The sequence below is a fragment of the Zootermopsis nevadensis genome, unplaced genomic scaffold, assembly GCF_977971745.1.
Source record: "Zootermopsis nevadensis isolate Lab colony 2312 unplaced genomic scaffold, Znev_1.0 Znev_ptg000011l, whole genome shotgun sequence".
Taxonomy (NCBI): domain Eukaryota; kingdom Metazoa; phylum Arthropoda; class Insecta; order Blattodea; family Termopsidae; genus Zootermopsis; species Zootermopsis nevadensis.
The window spans coordinates 16,943,600-16,961,980 of NW_028259143.1; the positions used below are offsets into that span (position 1 = coordinate 16,943,600).

An 18,381-nucleotide genomic window follows, 5' to 3' on the forward strand; every position below is an offset into this window, starting at 1 on the left:
GGACCACAGGGTCCTGAACGTGAACACTGTACCTGTCTGTACTTGGACGTTACGACGGATGTGACTTGATGGGGGTCTGAACGGCAAGGCGGGCCTTATCCTAGGGGCTGGGAGCGGATGTGACGGAGTGACCATGACCCGCCGGTGGGGTGACCCCGGGACCACTCGGAGGTGTCTCAGTTCCAGTGCCTGAAACACAAATTTACGAAGAGTTTAAACTAACAGCAAAATTTCACTAAATCTCAAAAAATGATGCCGATAGCCGTATATGAGGCACGGTTTTCATGGCGGTAAAACTGTTTTACGTGTTTCGACTATGTTATTTAAATATTCATTTCTTATTTCAAAGAAAAGTCTAACAATCTCCATTACAGATAACAATCTTGAATATATGGAAGTGATTGCTGTTTATTATGAGAATTATAAAATATCCCATATATTACGTTAGAATAATTTATATCTTAATTGCGTCATGTTTGTGTTTATTAATACAATAATTTATTTACCGTCTATACACAAACTTAAAAATGTTAAAATTACTTAAAATTATAACATTTTTTCATTAGATACTAGATCTTGTTACATTTTATATTGACGACATGTTTCGATGTGCATTACACCATCATCAGGTCTATCAATTTTAAAAGCTGTTTTAAAAACTATTGCACATCTTGCTTTGCGTATATTGATTTGTTTGGTTTTTAGGTCTCTTCCTTTAAATGTTGTGCGTGGATGTTTAAATATCTGTAAAATTAATTTTCAAATCATGATTTTGGAATTGACATAGGAAATATAATAATTTACAAATTTAAAGAGTTATTACCGTAAATTATTATTATATTTCCTATGTCAATTCCAAAATCATGATTTGAAAATTAATTTTACAGATATTTAAACATCCACGCACAACATTTAAAGGAAGAGACCTAAAAACCAAACAAATCAATATACGCAAAGCAAGATGTGCAATAGTTTTTAAAACAGCTTTTAAAATTGATAGACCTGATGATGGTGTAATACACATCGAAACATGTCGTCAATATAAAATGTAACAAGATCTAGTATCTAATGAAAAAATGTTATAATTTTAAGTAATTTTAACATTTTTAAGTTTGTGTATAGACGGTAAATAATTTATTGTACGTTAGAATAATTCAGAGTTATTGAATTTTAAAGTTAGTTAACCCGAGTTTAAACCATATCCCGTTGATTGAAGTTTAGTCAATAACGGTATAAGTGTCATGAACTTGTGGCTTTAGGTTTGTATTCAGAGACATGACACATTCACATAAACGCAGTGTTCCTTGTGCACATTTGTAATTTTGTTAAATATTTTCAAGGTCACAGATGTAAATTACGCGTTAATGAAGTGTATTCAGTGACCAGTCCCTGGCGGTAACGTACGTCTGTGTCACAGAGCTGTGATAAATTTTTATTTATTTGTAATTTCAAATCTCAAAAATTGATACTATAAAAATCAATGATATTATTTAACCCTTTAAAATCGAAAAATAGAGAGATAAGAAGGATAACAGATGAGTAGGAACAATGAGAAAATTGATGGAGAGGGGTAGAAGAGCATCTTATAGTTAGAAGGTTCCCAGTCAATGCCCGCTCGTCCTTCTGGTAAGGATAACGTAAGAGAATCTCATCTAAATAGCGATTAAGAATTCAGTCCGTACCGCAAAGTAAACACACTTCATCACAGTAAAGATTAACGCTGTTTAAAGGAATAGTCGCTGTTTAGAGATAGATTCTTACGTAACTAATGAATACAAAATGAACAGTTATTGGCTTGAAGCAGGTTGGACATTCATTTACCGCTGGGCTTTAGAGGGCTGTGGAATAATGAATTAGAAAGGATCTGAAAGGAAGCGATCGTTACCAATTTAAGCACGGGGGTAGAAGTGGAATTGTACGCAGCTAACTTTAAATGGTTAAATGGAGGCAGCAGGGACCTCTGGTGGACATCTGCCAGACTACACGGCGCAACAACCCAGAAGATAGAAATCTCTTTGCTTGTCATTCTTTCCACCAAAAGATTCCTTGTTTACAAGGCTCTGTAAATTACATCTGTCATTGGAAATTAGAGATTCAGACAGAGTTTTTGAATTACAAAGAGAATTCTTACTCTTTTCCTACGCCACAAACCCTGTAAATGGTACAGAAATTTTTGGTTTTATAAAGCCAGTATTTTTGGCAGGCATTCCAGATAGTAATCTGTTTTGTTCTTGTCGTCGATTTCCCTTGTGGTTTTCTGTCATAGTTTAAATTCCGAGGCGGATCCTTCACACATTTCGTAGACCCCCGGTGAAAGCGAACCGGCCTTTTTTTAAGACAGATAACCAGAGCGATGTTCCATCTCCCCGTCATTTTTAAACCCGTTTTAAGCAGTACGTAATCTTCGGCACTCTATCTGCCTTCTCTGTTCGTGGCTGTAGATTTAGGGAGATTTTGCTCTGTGAATTTCACTTATGTTGACTTGGGACGTTAGGGTTATAATAAATATATATATTTAAATGCAATTCTTCGACTGAATATTCGATTAATGATGAGTTAGAAAGGACATGGCCTGTTTTAAGGGACTGAAGTGTCTGAGAATAACCACGAAAATGGCAGCCAGGATAAATTGTCTCTACCCGAGTTTCAAGATGTACAGCACTCATGTTTAACACACAGGATTGTTAGAAGACATATTTTAATGTTTATTTATTAAGTTATTTTTGTTTCTTGTGGCAGCTACAAGGATCTAGCCCGCGGTCGTTTAAAAACTATCTCAGTGGTATAAAAATCATTGGGTCACTGACGTGATCTTTATTTTCCCACGTGATAGCTGGCGGAATTGAAGCTAGGGCCGTTTGAAAAGTTCATTTGATAACAGGCTTGCTTAACGATCATCAGAGTTTCTGGGCTGGATCATGGTTCGGATTAATCGGGCTTTCGGAGGTGATTTGAAACGGCAGTCTCTTGTTCGTGGATCAGATACGTTTCCTCTGAAGCTGTCGGAATGCCTGGTCCAGTAACTCCATGATTTTATCAGGAAACAAAGCGTTCATTTTGCCCGTGGTTTGGACAGCGGAACGTACGATTTGCTGTCTGTAAACGATAATAATTTCTATTTGTTGTAAGTAGACAGTCAGTCCATTGAGATAAATGCGTGTAACAGATCTTTCACTTTCCGGATCTCTCGAGTCGCATTGGTATCAGGCGTAATCAGCGGATATAAGAAAGCGGATTTATTGTACCAGAACTCAGTTCCCTTTCAAGAGAGCACACGTTATTTTGAACCCCATTTTACTAAGGCTTCATTGCTAGAGACAAGATATTTTTTAAAAGAATTATAATGAATAAGACTGCATACATCCTAAAGTTTGTTGAGTTGACACTAGGACATTGTGAAAGAGATTTAATTACGTTTGGAATTAATTATGTTATATCTCAAGTAAAAATGATCTGTTCACGCCGATTCCAGCCAAATGCTACATCACACTTAAGCCGAAAATGATGACTGAATGGAGAGAAGGCTGCCATATTTATCACGTACGTAAGTTACCACAGGGACGTTGCTCGATAAACATGATTCCTTTGATCTTCTGGGTTGTAACACCATGTGGGCTTCTAGGTAGGGACGAACGTTTCGAAGTAGCATATTGATTTCATCTTCAGGACGTAAGTGAGGTTGTGGTTTGTTATACAGAGTTACGAGAAGGAAGGAACTGCGGTAAATTTGTCAGAAACATCCCCACATCATCCCTGTCTTGTTCTGTATAAGGGACTTTTCTGTTCCCTCGGACCATCTCCAAACTGTTAGTATCCCCATCAGCATTACTTCGTCTCTGAAGATGGAGGTAGTATGTTCCTGCGAAACGTTAGTATGTGTCTACACGTCTACACGACGTTGCAACACAGAATACTAACATAGGCGTCATAATCTCTCCAAGAACCTCAAATATATTTAATGTATTTGTGATTGTCAGTGACTCTTATGTAGAATGAGAGGATAATTAAGTAATGTTGAAGAAAGCGACCGTGGCCAATTTTAAGGTTCCATCCCGGCGTTTGCCTGAAGGGATTAATGAAACTACGAAAACTCTCGGCCAGGATAACCTGTGTCTACGGGCCGAGGCAGGCGACAGCGAATGAACAACTCGAAAGCGCGAACAGTATATTTTAAAGCCGAACTTTATTTGCCATGAAAATCGTTTATTAAACTCTTGGCTTCAACCGGTTACGAGGATTTTGACTCTTTCGTTCATATTTTGTCAGAAGTCATGTCTTCTCTCAGCCCTTCTATTTATATTCATAGCAGAACTTTTCTGTTTCGACCATTTCATATTCTTTATTTACTGTAAAGCGACTTAAGAACGACTGTGTCCCACTTACATCCGGAGTCTTCGCCGCGACGCCCCGGAACATATTTGCGATGTCGAGAGACAGAGGCAGGAGTAAAGCTGACGTCATATTTTTACGTTGCTCCTCGCCGTCCTGAGGACCGACGCCGAACATGGCAAGGACGTCGTCGAGAGTAGGTGAAGCTGACGTCGGCGATGACACCGCCTGTGCCGTCAGCAGGGCTGCCAGCGTCAGGCGTTGTGGAGGCGACATGCTCCTCAGGATAGGCAACACGTGACTCAGTTGTTGAGACATCTCAGGACGTTTCAGAGCGTCTAGCATGGCCCTATATATTAGAGACTGTTTCTTCATTGCAGTCGAGGGGAATTTGTCGTCACTTTCGTTGACGTCATCGTTTGTAAGATTCAGATCCGTTGAAGGGTGGAGACTACTTCCGGTTGTGTCTTCATCGTCCAATGGAAAATCTTCGTCTAGGCTTAAGTCGTCCAAATGGGATTCTGCGTGTGAGATTGTGATGGATGACAGGAGAAGAACCTGTAAATATATAAGAACAGATATTCAATTTGTATCTTATATGCGTCATGTTTGTGTTTGATTAAATATATTTATTTTGTACAGTCTATACACAAACGTTTGAAGTTTATTGGTGTTGTAAAAAATATATAATATTAAAACATTTTATTGTGTAAAATATTATATTAGCGCTCTTAATCGTAAATACGATTTTACATTATATTTTTTTTAGCGCTTTTATTAAAACGACATGTTTCGACGGGTAATACCGTCGTCTTCAGGTTTTTATCAATTTAAAATATTTTAAAAACTATTAGATATTTGATGCAATGTATTATAATGATCCGTAGTTCTGTTTGTAGCTTTCCATTTTTATGGTAAGTTGTTTATTGTAGTCAGACGTTATATTTATCTGTGGAATTAATGTTTAATTATTTTCTTGGAATGAGTATGAATTGACATAGGAAATAGATAAATAATCGTATAAATATCTATTAAAAATAGTAAACGAGGAACATACCAAATTGATAAAAACCTGAAGACTACGGTATTACCCGTCGAAACATGTCGTTTTAATAAAAGCGCTCAAAAAATATAATGTAAAATCGTATTTACGATTAAGAGCGCTAATATAATATTTTACACAATAAAATATTTTAATATTATATAATTTTTACAACACCAATAAACTTCAAACGTTTGTGTATAGACTGTACAAAATAAATATAAGAACAGATAGTTTTATGCCGACAGGAAAACGTGGACTAAATTAAGTTAAATTTATTTCTATCGGATATTGTAAGTGGTGGAAAGATCTTCTGAAGTATTACGTTCGAAATTAACAGTCTATGTTACAAAGAACATTTTGTTGGTGTACTGTACATGTGAAGATTGGTAGATATTCTGCGAAGAATGACGAACAAGAATTCTCAAACACATTTTGCGAGACAAAACAAGACAGTCACGATGCGGTAAGAGAGAGAGAGACTTGTGGGATTAGTACGTAACGGTAGTTCGTTTGAAGTCTCTAAGTGTAGCGTTAAAAAGTGTTGTTACGTATTCGTAAAGTTTGGGTGGGAACCACTGTCTAAATTCGGCTAATATGGCGGAATCCTTTCGTAGTTTTCCTCAGACACATTACAGGGAAATAGTGAGGTATTTATTATCTTAACCAGGTCAGTTTACATTCCTCCATTTCAGTACTAACTCATCACAATAATTTTGTTATTTGATACAATATAACCTGATGTTTAATACCAGATAGATCAGGTTTGTAGCAATTAGCTGACCTGAGATTATTAGCTTCTTAATATTATAAGGTAGTATATTTGCGTCATATTGTGAATTAGGTTAATATTTTAATATTTTCCGTCAAATCACAATTTTTAATAAGATAATAAAATATTTAAAATATCATTTCACGTTCCGCATCGTAAGAGACGTTCCAATTTGTAAATCGATCATTCGATGCGGAACGTGAAATGATATTTTAAATATTTTATATTTTATTATCTTATTAAAGATTGTGATTTGACGGAAAATATTAAAATTCTTAATATTAGTTTTAATTTTTAAGTTCATATATAACGTAGCGCACCGGACAGAAATTACTTAATAAACAACTGAAAGGAATCTAAAGTTACTGTCATCCTGGATTCTTTGCTTGAAAGACAGAACTACGCATTCGTTGATACCTCTGACGGCGAGGAATCTACCCTGGGCTGGTAACACACTTTACATTACAGCTCATGAGAGACCCATATTTAAGCATTACCTTGGGACCAGGTTAAATTATTTTATAAATACCTCTTAAATGAATCCGTCACTGTTACAGCACACGAAGTGACCACCCCAACAATTATTCCATAGAGCAGAGTCTTTCTTGAGAAGCTGAAGGTAGCTAAGCTAGTCAGTCAAATTATTCACGTTTTAAGTGAGTCGAAGGTTCATTACGGAGTTCACAGGAAACCGCCAAAGGTCATTGTCCCGAGTCAGATGAAACCAGGCCACGTCGTCTCACAGTATTCCTCTGAGACCAGTTTTAATATTATCCCATAACCTGTGCATGTCTCTCTCACGTGTGGGTGGGAAACTTGGTTTTTCTGCCAGGCTAAGAGGAGAACACAGATTGTGAGAGTTCGAGAGCAGGGCATTGAGAAGAAAGAATATTTGAAATTAAAATAATAAACAGAATGAGACTGGGGAAGACAGCACAATGAGAAACTTCATAATTTGTAACATTCGCCAAATGTTGTTAAGGTGGTTGAATAAATGAGGACAGACGGCAGGGGAATGGAAGTGAGACACAAAAGATAATATTAAAATGTACTCGTTAAAACAGCAGAGAATAAACCACTCGGAATATAACATTGGAATCGATTAAAATAATCATAAAACTTAGGGTGTCGTAAGATTCAAGGAATTTGTTTTTACCAGCTGAGCCACTGTCACTTTCTCAAGGACTACATGGAGTTAGTTAAAGATTATTAATATTCACCTGAGTGCCATCTGTAGATATGCTGCTAATTTATGGTTTTTTCATTAGGCACAAGAATAACTTTATTATTATTATTATTCCATCTATTCACCACTTTTATTCACAATTTATAACTTGTGTTGGGCAAGGCCGTGGTCTAGGCAACACGGAGTTTTCCTCCGTGGCATCCCAACAATTACTCCATTCACACACAGAAGAAGGCAATGGCAAACCACTTCTGGATCATCTGCCAAGAACGTATATGAACAGGTCCCAGTCCGAGAAAAGGATGGAAGGATCCTGTTCATATGGACCTGTCGTCAGACAGAACACTAAATAATAATAAGATGAGGTGGTCTAGCGGTTAGAACGCTGGCCTTGTAATCCTGGGGTCTCGGGTTCGATGCCCGGCGGTGCCCGAATTTATAACTTGTGTTGGGCAGGGCCGTGGTCTAGGCAACACGGAGTTTTCCTCCGTGGCATCCCAACAATTACTCCATTCACACACAGAAGAAGGCAATGGCAAACCACTTCTGGATCATCTGCCAAGAACGTATATGAACAGGTCCCAGTCCGAGAAAAGGATGGAAGGATCCTGTTCATACGGACTTGTCCTCAGACAGAACACTAAATAATATAACCTGAGAAAAACCTAGCCTCTGAGGTATTTCTGAAATACATTTTATTTTTAATACGTGTTACATGTATTATATAGTTTTATTGTGAGGAATGACTATATATTTTACGACAGCGTCTTTCGAATGACGTATGAAGATCCTAAAATGGCGGTCTTATGAAGTTCCCTGATGTCGTGATCGCCTGGGATTTAGCCAAATATTTTCTGAGTGACTTGGATACAGTTCCATTTGCTCCTATAATTATTTGGATTCCTCGTGCTTTCACTTTCCACATTCGCTGTATTTAAATGAGAAGGTCACGTGTCATTAGTCTTAGTATTTTGTCCGACAGTTGCACTACTCAGCGTTATGAACGCGTCACCCTTAATCCAATCTGTCACCCAATTCTCATCCACCGAAGCCGGAAGCCAGGCGCTGAAATGCACTGTAGTGTTACAACACATTTGTCGCTTAAATATATTGTTCTCGGATAATACAAACCATGTCTTCCGATTAACTCCGGTCTTCTTGTGGTTTCATGTTGTATTCTGTCCCCCTTTTTATTTCTGTTGTGTCATAATAATCCCAGAAGTTCTGAAGCTGTCGCCTAGAACATGCATTCTTTTGCAGATGAGTTGAATTCTGCTCACGTAACTGTGTCATTTGGAACCTGGCACTTCATTCTAAACATTAGTCACAATAACTGATGGTATTTTGATTAACTTCTAAGATTTACGTGAATTACTCTCAATTTCTTTTGAAATTACGGCACAGTTACACAAATTTGTAAACCATGCCGGGTTACTTGTGGATATTTGCAGTTTGCTAATCACATTTCAGGTATAATTCGAAGCATTTGGATGCTTCAGAACAAATTAGGTCTTACGTAGTCTGTCAGCTGTTTGACATCTTCGCGTATTCACAATACAATGTTACAAAAGTCCACTAATGGCTTTACAGACATCTGTTCGTGACGAGATGACCGCTCAGTTAATAAAAGAAATCTCCCGTCTTTTGTTGAAAATTATCTCGAGCTAGGTCAGTTAAATCCAGTCCATCATTAACGATACTTTTTAATAGTATTCCAATTTGCCCTGTAGATGAATTGTTATATCTAAATCCAATAAAAGTCGATCAATCGAAATGATTTATCTTGATATTCAGCATTTATTTATTCACAGCATCGGGAGGAATTATAAATGAAGAGAATTGAATTTTATTTCTGTACTGATTAATTTAATGTATTTGGTAAAAATGTAATACCACGGCGAACGCCGTGGAACGTCAACCACTTGTTAGTAAGGCGGTACATAATCTGTTGGTCCGAGAGTGTGAATTGTAATTAATTAGGGGAAAAATAAATAACATAACACAGAGACTGTCAGTACTAGTAAAGAGATTGGTCTACAAATATATGCAGAGAAAATTATATAAATACATTTCCACGTCACGTTTGGATAATGCATGACTGGCCGAGTTATGGCCAAAGGATAACACAGATAAAAGTCCTCTAAACTTGTGATAATGTTAAAATATTTTAAAACCGCAATGGCAAATTTTATTGAGAATTAAATTAAGAGGGCGTTATTTCTGGAAGTATTTCTTATTGTGAAGTAAAAGTTAAGGTTATTGTGGCGTTGAGTTCGAAGGTAGATGTCTTCCAGATTACACAGCGGTACAGCCCAAAATACAGCGAGACATTTCCGTATCGTTACTTTACTTTTTTTTATATTTCCCTGTATCCTATACAACTATCGTACAAATGTATTTAATACGTAAAATTGTAATTATATTTGTTGTTTTTACATGTGTGAACATTTTATCTGATTCTTTAGGTGGTTAGCAACGTTTCCGAAAAATACTACCTCCATCCTCAGGGCAGAAGATGGAGGAAAATAAAGGTAGCATATTTCTCCGAAACGTCGGTAACCACCTGTAAAACTGAACTTTCGCCGTCGTGCGAACTCCATATCTCGAGTTTATTCTTTTTTATTTTAATTTTTAGAAAAGTTTTATTTACTCACGGTTTGCCCCGGTGTACTTAATTAGGCTTTTGTTATGTCGAAACTCTCTTGTCAAATAGTGAACATTTCTGTACGTCGCTCATTAGAAACTTGCGAAGAGTTCATTACAACTCGTGATACTAGCCACGATGAAAACATCGGCTACAATTATATCACTCTAAAGTTTAATTTCCTTCCTGTAAACTTAATTTTGTTCGATTTTCTTTTTAATTTTTTATACGCGAAGACAGCTTAAGACTTTCTTAAAAATTGTTTGGCTGTCTTTTTTACTATGGGGCAGTGTGAAAAAACATTATTTATTGATAGATCCACTGAAACTTTATTACATTTCTGTTCAATTACTATTGATCAGGAGCTTCTCATAAATTCAGATGCACGTTAAATTATGTCATGTGACTTTTTCATCTTCAGAGACTAATACAGACGTGCCACGTTCCTCTTGGACTTCGTTGTGTGCCGAAACGTCCCCTCGGCGTTACAGCCCAAAAGACAATTTTGACGTCTTCAGCTCATGAAAACCTCAAACTTCATGAAATCCGGTTTTCGGGTGTGTGAAGGACCTATTCTGTGCACTGAAGTCGGGTACTAGGACTGAACTGTTGAACCCCACGAGAGATTTTTCCGCTCACACAAAAAAAAAGACAAACCGTATATTCTGAGGTTACACGAGGTAATCGGGGATGTCATTTCGAGAACTTAATCACCTTAAGCAATAGTAATGTAATGTATAAATTTATAGAATTTAAATTTAATTAAATTGATGTAATAAAAATTACTCTAACAATAATTCGGTGAGAAACCTTAATTTTTAAAATTCGTTTTGAGCCCCCTTTTCTTTTTTGGATATTTTAGACTTAAACTGAGCCCATGAACGCGGTCCTGAGCTATGGACTTTCTGTTACGCGGTACCATACATATATACTACATTAAAAATTTAAAGAGCATTGTTATTAATAAATAAAAATTTGTTTTTTTTACCTTATTATTTCGCATTCGACAAATATTTATGTTTTACTTACTGATATTGTTTTACGAAAATATTGTATTTTCTTAAAAGAAGTTATGAAGACTTTTGGAAATAGAGAAAATCAATTGATAATTATGAAGAAGATGCACTCTTATTTGCAATTAAATAACCTTTGGCGCTTTTTGAATGCATTTTTCTCACACGTTTTACAGGTTTCAGATGTAGTTCAATTTTTAAATCAGTCGTGTAGAAGCTTCTAGCGTGTTAGTAATAATTAATTATAAGAGTCTCCTCGTTTCACATGAAAGCTATTCGACTGTTAATTTTGTAGAAAAGTAGGACTTTTAGATAATTTGGTCGTGAGGTCTTTTCAAAATTCGGCTTTATTAGTTTCAACTTTTGCTCAGTAGAGATGCAGACAAGATTTTCCTGAGGCTTCAGGGTCAGTCATTTAACAATTATTAATATCGGAAAAACTAGTTTCATGTCTGTACTTTCTTTTACTGTTGGTGAAAGGAGTAAGTACGTTACAGTAAATAATTTTGTCTCTTAAAGATAATTATGTGGCGAGCGTTTTTTTTTTAGTCTGAAATGATGTTAATTTCTTTGTAAAATAAAATATGTCCTCCTTATCATACAGGTTAATGAACCTTAGCTTCTCTTCTAGTGATCTGTGTTCAGCTTCTTTGAGATTTGAAATTTCCACTGCGGTGGAAATTTGGATTCTGGGTTGTGAGACCATGCAGACTTATAGGGGCTTAGAATTGCTAGTTGTTTCAGAGGAAACTTCGCAATTACTAACAACGAATATTTATACAGAAATCATATCATTTCCTTGTATTGTCTCACACCGCCCAAAATATTTTTACCTCAGACGTGTAAGAGTTCTAAATCTTATCCGTAAAGAAGACACCCGATAATTCCAATCTTGCATATTTTTTTTTAAAAAAAAACTTAAGTTGTTCTCTTAAATTTCGTCAGTCATTACCGGATCCGTATAAACTACCTTGTCATAGGTAAAAATAGAAACTGCTGTCTCTCTTAGGAGTTTCGTTACGTTAGGTTAGGTTAGGTATTTTAATTTTGCTTAAGACAAACTCATCGCCCTGATGATGGAGACAGGAATGACCTCTGAAACGTCTGTAAACTTCCATCAGACTAGAACAGACATCTTTAGACTCACCTCAAATACTATTAAGACAAATTAGCTTAGACGGGTTTCGAGTATTTTGGGTGGCATAGTAGCGAAACGTCGAAAAGACATGCACCACCCCGTTTCGGCAGTATTTATGGGAAGGGCCCAACAGTGACTGAGTGATAGCAACGCACGATCTGCGGGCAGCGATAACAAGATAAATCCGAAATAAAATTTAAGTCAGTAATGAAAAATAAATAAAATATTTAATGAATATGAAAATCAAATATGTTTTCATTGCCCTGTTTCAGGCTTAAATTAATAGTAAATATACTTTAGTGAAAATGAAGTATGTGACATCGCATTTTAAACATATGCCCATGGGCTACTACAAATTTGAGTAAGTCTGTATTTTTAGAGTGATCTGGAAACAGTGACAAGGAAAAACTTAAGAATTCCTAGTGAAAAATCTAACGTTGCTACTTTTGATAATATTAAAACGCGCGTGGAGCAGCCACATCTGCTTGTACGCATTCTGGGACGAGAAAAGCGGTCACCACGCTTAAAAGCTTCACAGTAATGCCGGTCTGTAATTTCCTACCAAGCAAAGCATTTGTAGAACTTGAGAAGCAAGTCCGGTTACCTCTACCCGTCCAACGTTCTGACACAGTATCAAGGAAATGAGGACATCCACGCCATCATCTGTGTAACTTGGAGGCGAAAGGATTCCACTGTAAGTCTCGAGACTGCGTTTCACTCTGTAGACACGCCCCGTTCAAAATTAGTCCTCACCGACTCTCGTGTTCGAATTCACTTCCTCTCGATAAACTCAGAAATCTATCTTAAACCAGAAAGTTGTTTTATCCTGTCTCTTCGTACGTGAGAGCGGGAGAAGGCAATTAAGATAATCGTACGCTCTGAATTGACAGACCATGACAACCGAGTCACAGAATTCTATCTTACTTCTGAAATTCTCCGTGTCAGGACAGAATATAATGAAGATTTCTGTCTTCTAGGTTGTTGCGCTGTGTAGTCTCGTTGATGTTAATTAACGTTTCAAGGGTCATACTGCCTCCGTCATCAGGGCGCCCTGATGACGGAGGCAGTATGACCTCTGAAACGTTGGTTAACATCGACCAGACTACACAGCGCAACAACCCAGGAGATAGAAATCTTCATACTCTGATGACGGAGGCAGTATGACCTCTGAAACGTTGGTTAACTTCGACCAGACTACACAGCGCAACAACCCAGAAGACAGAAATCTTCATACTCATCGCCCTGATGATGGAGGCAGTATGACCTCTGAAACGTTGGTAAACATCGTCCAGACTACACGGCGCAACAACCCAGAAGACAGAAATCTTCATACTCTGATGACGGAGGCAGTATGACCTCTGAAACGTTGGTTAACATCTACCAGACTACACAGCGCAACAACCCAGAAGACAGAAATCTTCATACTCTGATGATGGAGGCAGTATGACCTCTGAAACGTTGGTTAACATCGACCAGACTACACAGCGCAACAACCCAGAAGACAGAAATCTTCATACTCTGATGATGGAGGCAGTATGACCTCTGAAACGTTGGTTAACATCGACCAGACTACACAGCGCAACAACCCAGAAGACAGAAATCTTCATACTCTGATGACGGAGGCAGTATGACCTCTGAAACGTTGGTTAACATCTACCAGACTACACAGCGCAACAACCCAGAAGACAGAAATCTTCATACTCTGATGACGGAGGCAGTATGACCTCTGAAACGTTGGTAAACATCGACCAGACTACACAGCGCAACAACCCAGAAGACAGAAATATTCATACTCTGATGACGGAGGCAGTATGACCTCTGAAACGTTGGTTAACATCGACCAGACTACACAGCGCAACAACCCAGAAGACAGAAATCTTCATACTCTGATGATGGAGGCAGTATGACCTCTGAAACGTTGGTTAACATCGACCAGACTACACAGCGCAACAACCCAGAAGACAGAAATCTTCATACTCTGATGACGGAGGCAGTATGATCTCTGAAACGTTGGTTAACATCGACCAGACTACACAGCGCAACAACCCAGAAGACAGAAATCTTCATACTTTGATGACGGAGGCAGTATGACCTCTGAAACGTTGGTTAACATCGACCAGACTACACAGCGCAACAACCCAGAAGACAGAAATCTTCATACTCTGATGATGGAGGCAGTATGACCTCTGAAACGTTGGTTAACATCGACCAGACTACACAGCGCAACAACCCAGAAGACGGAAATGTTCATACTCTGACGACGGAGGCAGTATGACCTCTGAAACGTTGGTTAACATCGACCAGACTACACAGCGCAACAACCCAGAAGACAGAAATCTTCATACTCTGATGACGGAGGCAGTATGATCTCTGAAACGTTGGTTAACATCGACCAGACTACACAGCGCAACAACCCAGAAGACGGAAATGTTCATACTCTGACGACGGAGGCAGTATGACCTCCGAAACGTTGGTTAACATCGACCAGACTACACAGCGCAACAACCCAGAAGACAGAAATCTTCATACTCTGATGACGGAGGCAGTATGATCTCTGAAACGTTGGTTAACATCGACCAGACTACACAGCGCAACAACCCAGAAGACAGAAATCTTCATACTCTGATGACGGAGGCAGTATGATCTCTGAAACGTTGGTTAACATCGACCAGACTACACAGCGCAACAACCCAGAAGACAGAAATCTTCATACTCTGATGATGGAGGCAGTATGACCTCTGAAACGTTGGTTAACATCGACCAGACTACACAGCGCAACAACCCAGAAGACAGAAATCTTCATACTCTGATGACGGAGGCAGTATGACCTCTGAAACGTTGGTTAACATCGACCAGACTACACAGCGCAACAACCCAGAAGACAGAAATCTTCATACTCTGATGACGGAGGCAGTATGATCTCTGAAACGTTGGTTAACATCGACCAGACTACACAGCGCAACAACCCAGAAGACAGAAATCTTCATACTCTGATGACGGAGGCAGTATGACCTCTGAAACGTTGGTTAACATCGACCAGACTACACAGCGCAACAACCCAGAAGACAGAAATCTTCATACTCTGATGACGGAGGCAGTATGATCTCTGAAACGTTGGTTAACATCGACCAGACTACACAGCGCAACAACCCAGAAGACAGAAATCTTCATACTCTGATGATGGAGGCAGTATGACCTCTGAAACGTTGGTTAACATCGACCAGACTACACAGCGCAACAACCCAGAAGACAGAAATCTTCATACTCTGATGATGGAGGCAGTATGACCTCTGAAACGTTGGTTAACATCGACCAGACTACACAGCGCAACAACCCAGAAGACGGAAATGTTCATACTCTGACGACGGAGGCAGTATGACCTCTGAAACGTTGGTTAACATCGACCAGACTACACAGCGCAACAACCCAGAAGACAGAAATCTTCATACTCTGATGACGGAGGCAGTATGATCTCTGAAACGTTGGTTAACATCGACCAGACTACACAGCGCAACAACCCAGAAGACGGAAATGTTCATACTCTGACGACGGAGGCAGTATGACCTCCGAAACGTTGGTTAACATCGACCAGACTACACAGCGCAACAACCCAGAAGACAGAAATCTTCATACTCCCCGCTGTGAAAACCTCAAATCTTACAGAAAATCATGCATCGGGATTTGAACTAGGACGCCCCAGAAGCCATCGAAAGTAACGGTGTAGTGATTTCAACTCCCACTTCATATTTGGGAGACCACGTGCTTGGATCTCGACTCAGCGCCATGTTTCCTTCAGCCTGTCTAGGCAGACGACAGACAGACCACGGACGCACCCACAAAATTACCCAATTTGTTATTCAATTCTCACTTAACATTCAACGCTACGTAACCCACGAAGCTAAAAATCTCCGTTGAAAGCCGAGAGACCCTTGCCGTATCTGTTTACGTGTGTTTATAATCTGACCCAATTTTAAATATGCTGGTGTTAAATGTAGGCCAGCATGCTCGTGTGTGTAGTTTATGACCGCAGAGTTGGAAATCGTACTTCTAATTCTGCATGTGGGTTCTGAATTTAAAAGTGACTAATACGCGGGTTAACTAAACTCATATTCGTGATTTTCCTATATCCACCTTAGCAAACGCCGGGTGTTTCCAGTTCAGAATTCATAACCATCCTTCTGGCATTGCAACCTTAGCAGTTGCTACGTTATCAAACCAAGAAATAAACAATAATAAAATATAAGTAGGAAAAACACGTCTGCGTAGGGACACCATTGAATCTTGTACGTGGTTACTAGGGACACGGAGGAACCCATCGCCTCCGTCTTGTGGGTGGTCCGACGAAACTTCACAAGACTTCGCAGTCTCACAACCCAAAAGACCACAATCGATCTCAGCCAACAATTTCAGACACGCTGTAATGTGAAGATGAATGTTTTCTGGGATGTTTCGTCGTGTAATCTGGAACGAGTTTAACAACCATTCGAATAAAAATTTCCTTGGATATTATCCATCGTCTAGTAAATATAAAACGTAAAACGACGTTTCGGAGATGGGACTGTATCTCCGTCTTCAGGTTCCTACACAGTTGGGCCCACTCGATAGAGCTAATCCCTATCTCCGGACCTTCCATCGTCTAGTAAATATAAAACGTAAAACGACGTTTCGGAGATGGGACTGTATCTCCGTCTTCAGGTTCCTACACAGTTGGGCCCACTCGATAGAGCTAATCCCTATCTCCGGACCTTCCATCGTCTAGTAAATATAAAACGTAAAACGACGTTTCGGAGATGGGACTCTATCTCCGTCTTCAGGTTCCTACACAGTTGGGCCCACTCGATAGAGCTAATCCCTATCTCCGGACCTTCCATCGTCTAGTAAATATAAAACGTAAAACGACGTTTCGGAGATGGGACTGTATCTCCGTCTTCAGGTTCCTACACAGTTGGGCCCACTCGATAGAGCTAATCCCTATCTCCGGACCTTCCATCGTCTAGTAAATATAAAACGTAAAACGACGTTTCGGAGATGGGACTGTATCTCCGTCTTCAGGTTCCTACACAGTTGGGCCCACTCGATAGAGCTAATCCCTATCTCCGGACCTTCCATCGTCTAGTAAATATAAAACGTAAAACGACGTTTCGGAGATGGGACTGTATCTCCGTCTTCAGGTTCCTACACAGTTGGGCCCACTCGATAGAGCTAATCCCTATCTCCGGACCTTCCATCGTCTAGTAAATATAAAACGTAAAACGACGTTTCGGAGATGGGACTCTATCTCCGTCTTCAGGTTCCTACACAGTTGGGCCCACTCGATAGAGCTAATCCCTATCTCCGGACCTTCCATCGTCTAGTAAATATAAAACGTAAAACGACGTTTCGGAGATGGGACTGTATCTCCGTCTTCAGGTTCCTACACAGTTGGGCCCACTCGATAGAGCTAATCCCTATCTCCGGACCTTCCATCGTCTAGTAAATATAAAACGTAAAACGACGTTTCGGAGATGGGACTCTATCTCCGTCTTCAGGTTCCTACACAGTTGGGCCCACTCGATAGAGCTAATCCCTATCTCCGGACCTTCCATCGTCTAGTAAATATAAAACGTAAAACGACGTTTCGGAGATGGGACTGTATCTCCGTCTTCAGGTTCCTACACAGTTGGGCCCACTCGATAGAGCTAATCCCTATCTCCGTACCTTCCATCGTCTAGTAAATATAAAACGTAAAACGACGTTTCGGAGATGGGACTGTATCTCCGTCTTCAGGTTCCTACACAGTTGGGCCCACTCGATAGAGCTAATCCCTATCTCCGTACCTTCCATCGTCTAGTAAATATAAAACGTAAAACGACGTTTCGGAGATGGGACTGTATATCCGTCTTCAGGTTCCTACACAGTTGGGCCCACTCGATAGAGCTAATCCCTATCTCCGTACCTTCCATCGTCTAGTAAATATAAAACGTAAAACGACGTTTCGTAGATGGGACTCTATCTCCGTCTTCAGGTTCCTACACAGTTGGGCCCACTCGATAGAGCTAATCCCTATCTCCGGACCTTCCATCGTCTAGTAAATATAAAACGTATAACGACGTTTCGGAGATGGGACTCTATCTCCGTCTTCATGTTCCTACACAGTTGGGCTCACTAGATAGAGCTAATCCCTATCTCCGGACCTTCCATCGTCTATTAAATATAAAACGTAAAACGACGTTTCGGAGATGGGACTCTAACTCCGTCTTCATGTTCCTACACAGTTG

At 39.3% G+C, this 18,381-nt stretch overlaps 2 protein-coding genes across 4 annotated transcripts in view; one reads left to right on the top strand and one right to left on the bottom strand.

Moving 5' to 3' along the window:
• Positions 1 to 18,381, top strand: part of LOC110828815 (AP-4 complex subunit beta-1) — a 134,343-nt gene that overhangs the window by 93,444 nt on the left and 22,518 nt on the right. The window lies entirely within an intron of this gene.
• The window catches only part of LOC110828814 (uncharacterized), a 33,509-nt gene that overhangs the window by 13,417 nt on the left and 1,711 nt on the right, over positions 1 to 18,381 (bottom strand). The window contains exons 2-3 of the mRNA XM_022061856.2: positions 4,384 to 4,887; positions 33 to 189 (exon numbers count right to left, since the gene is read on the bottom strand). Of these exons, the coding sequence (XP_021917548.2) occupies positions 33 to 189; positions 4,384 to 4,887 (661 nt within the window). The remainder of the gene's footprint in view (positions 1 to 32; positions 190 to 4,383; positions 4,888 to 18,381) is intronic.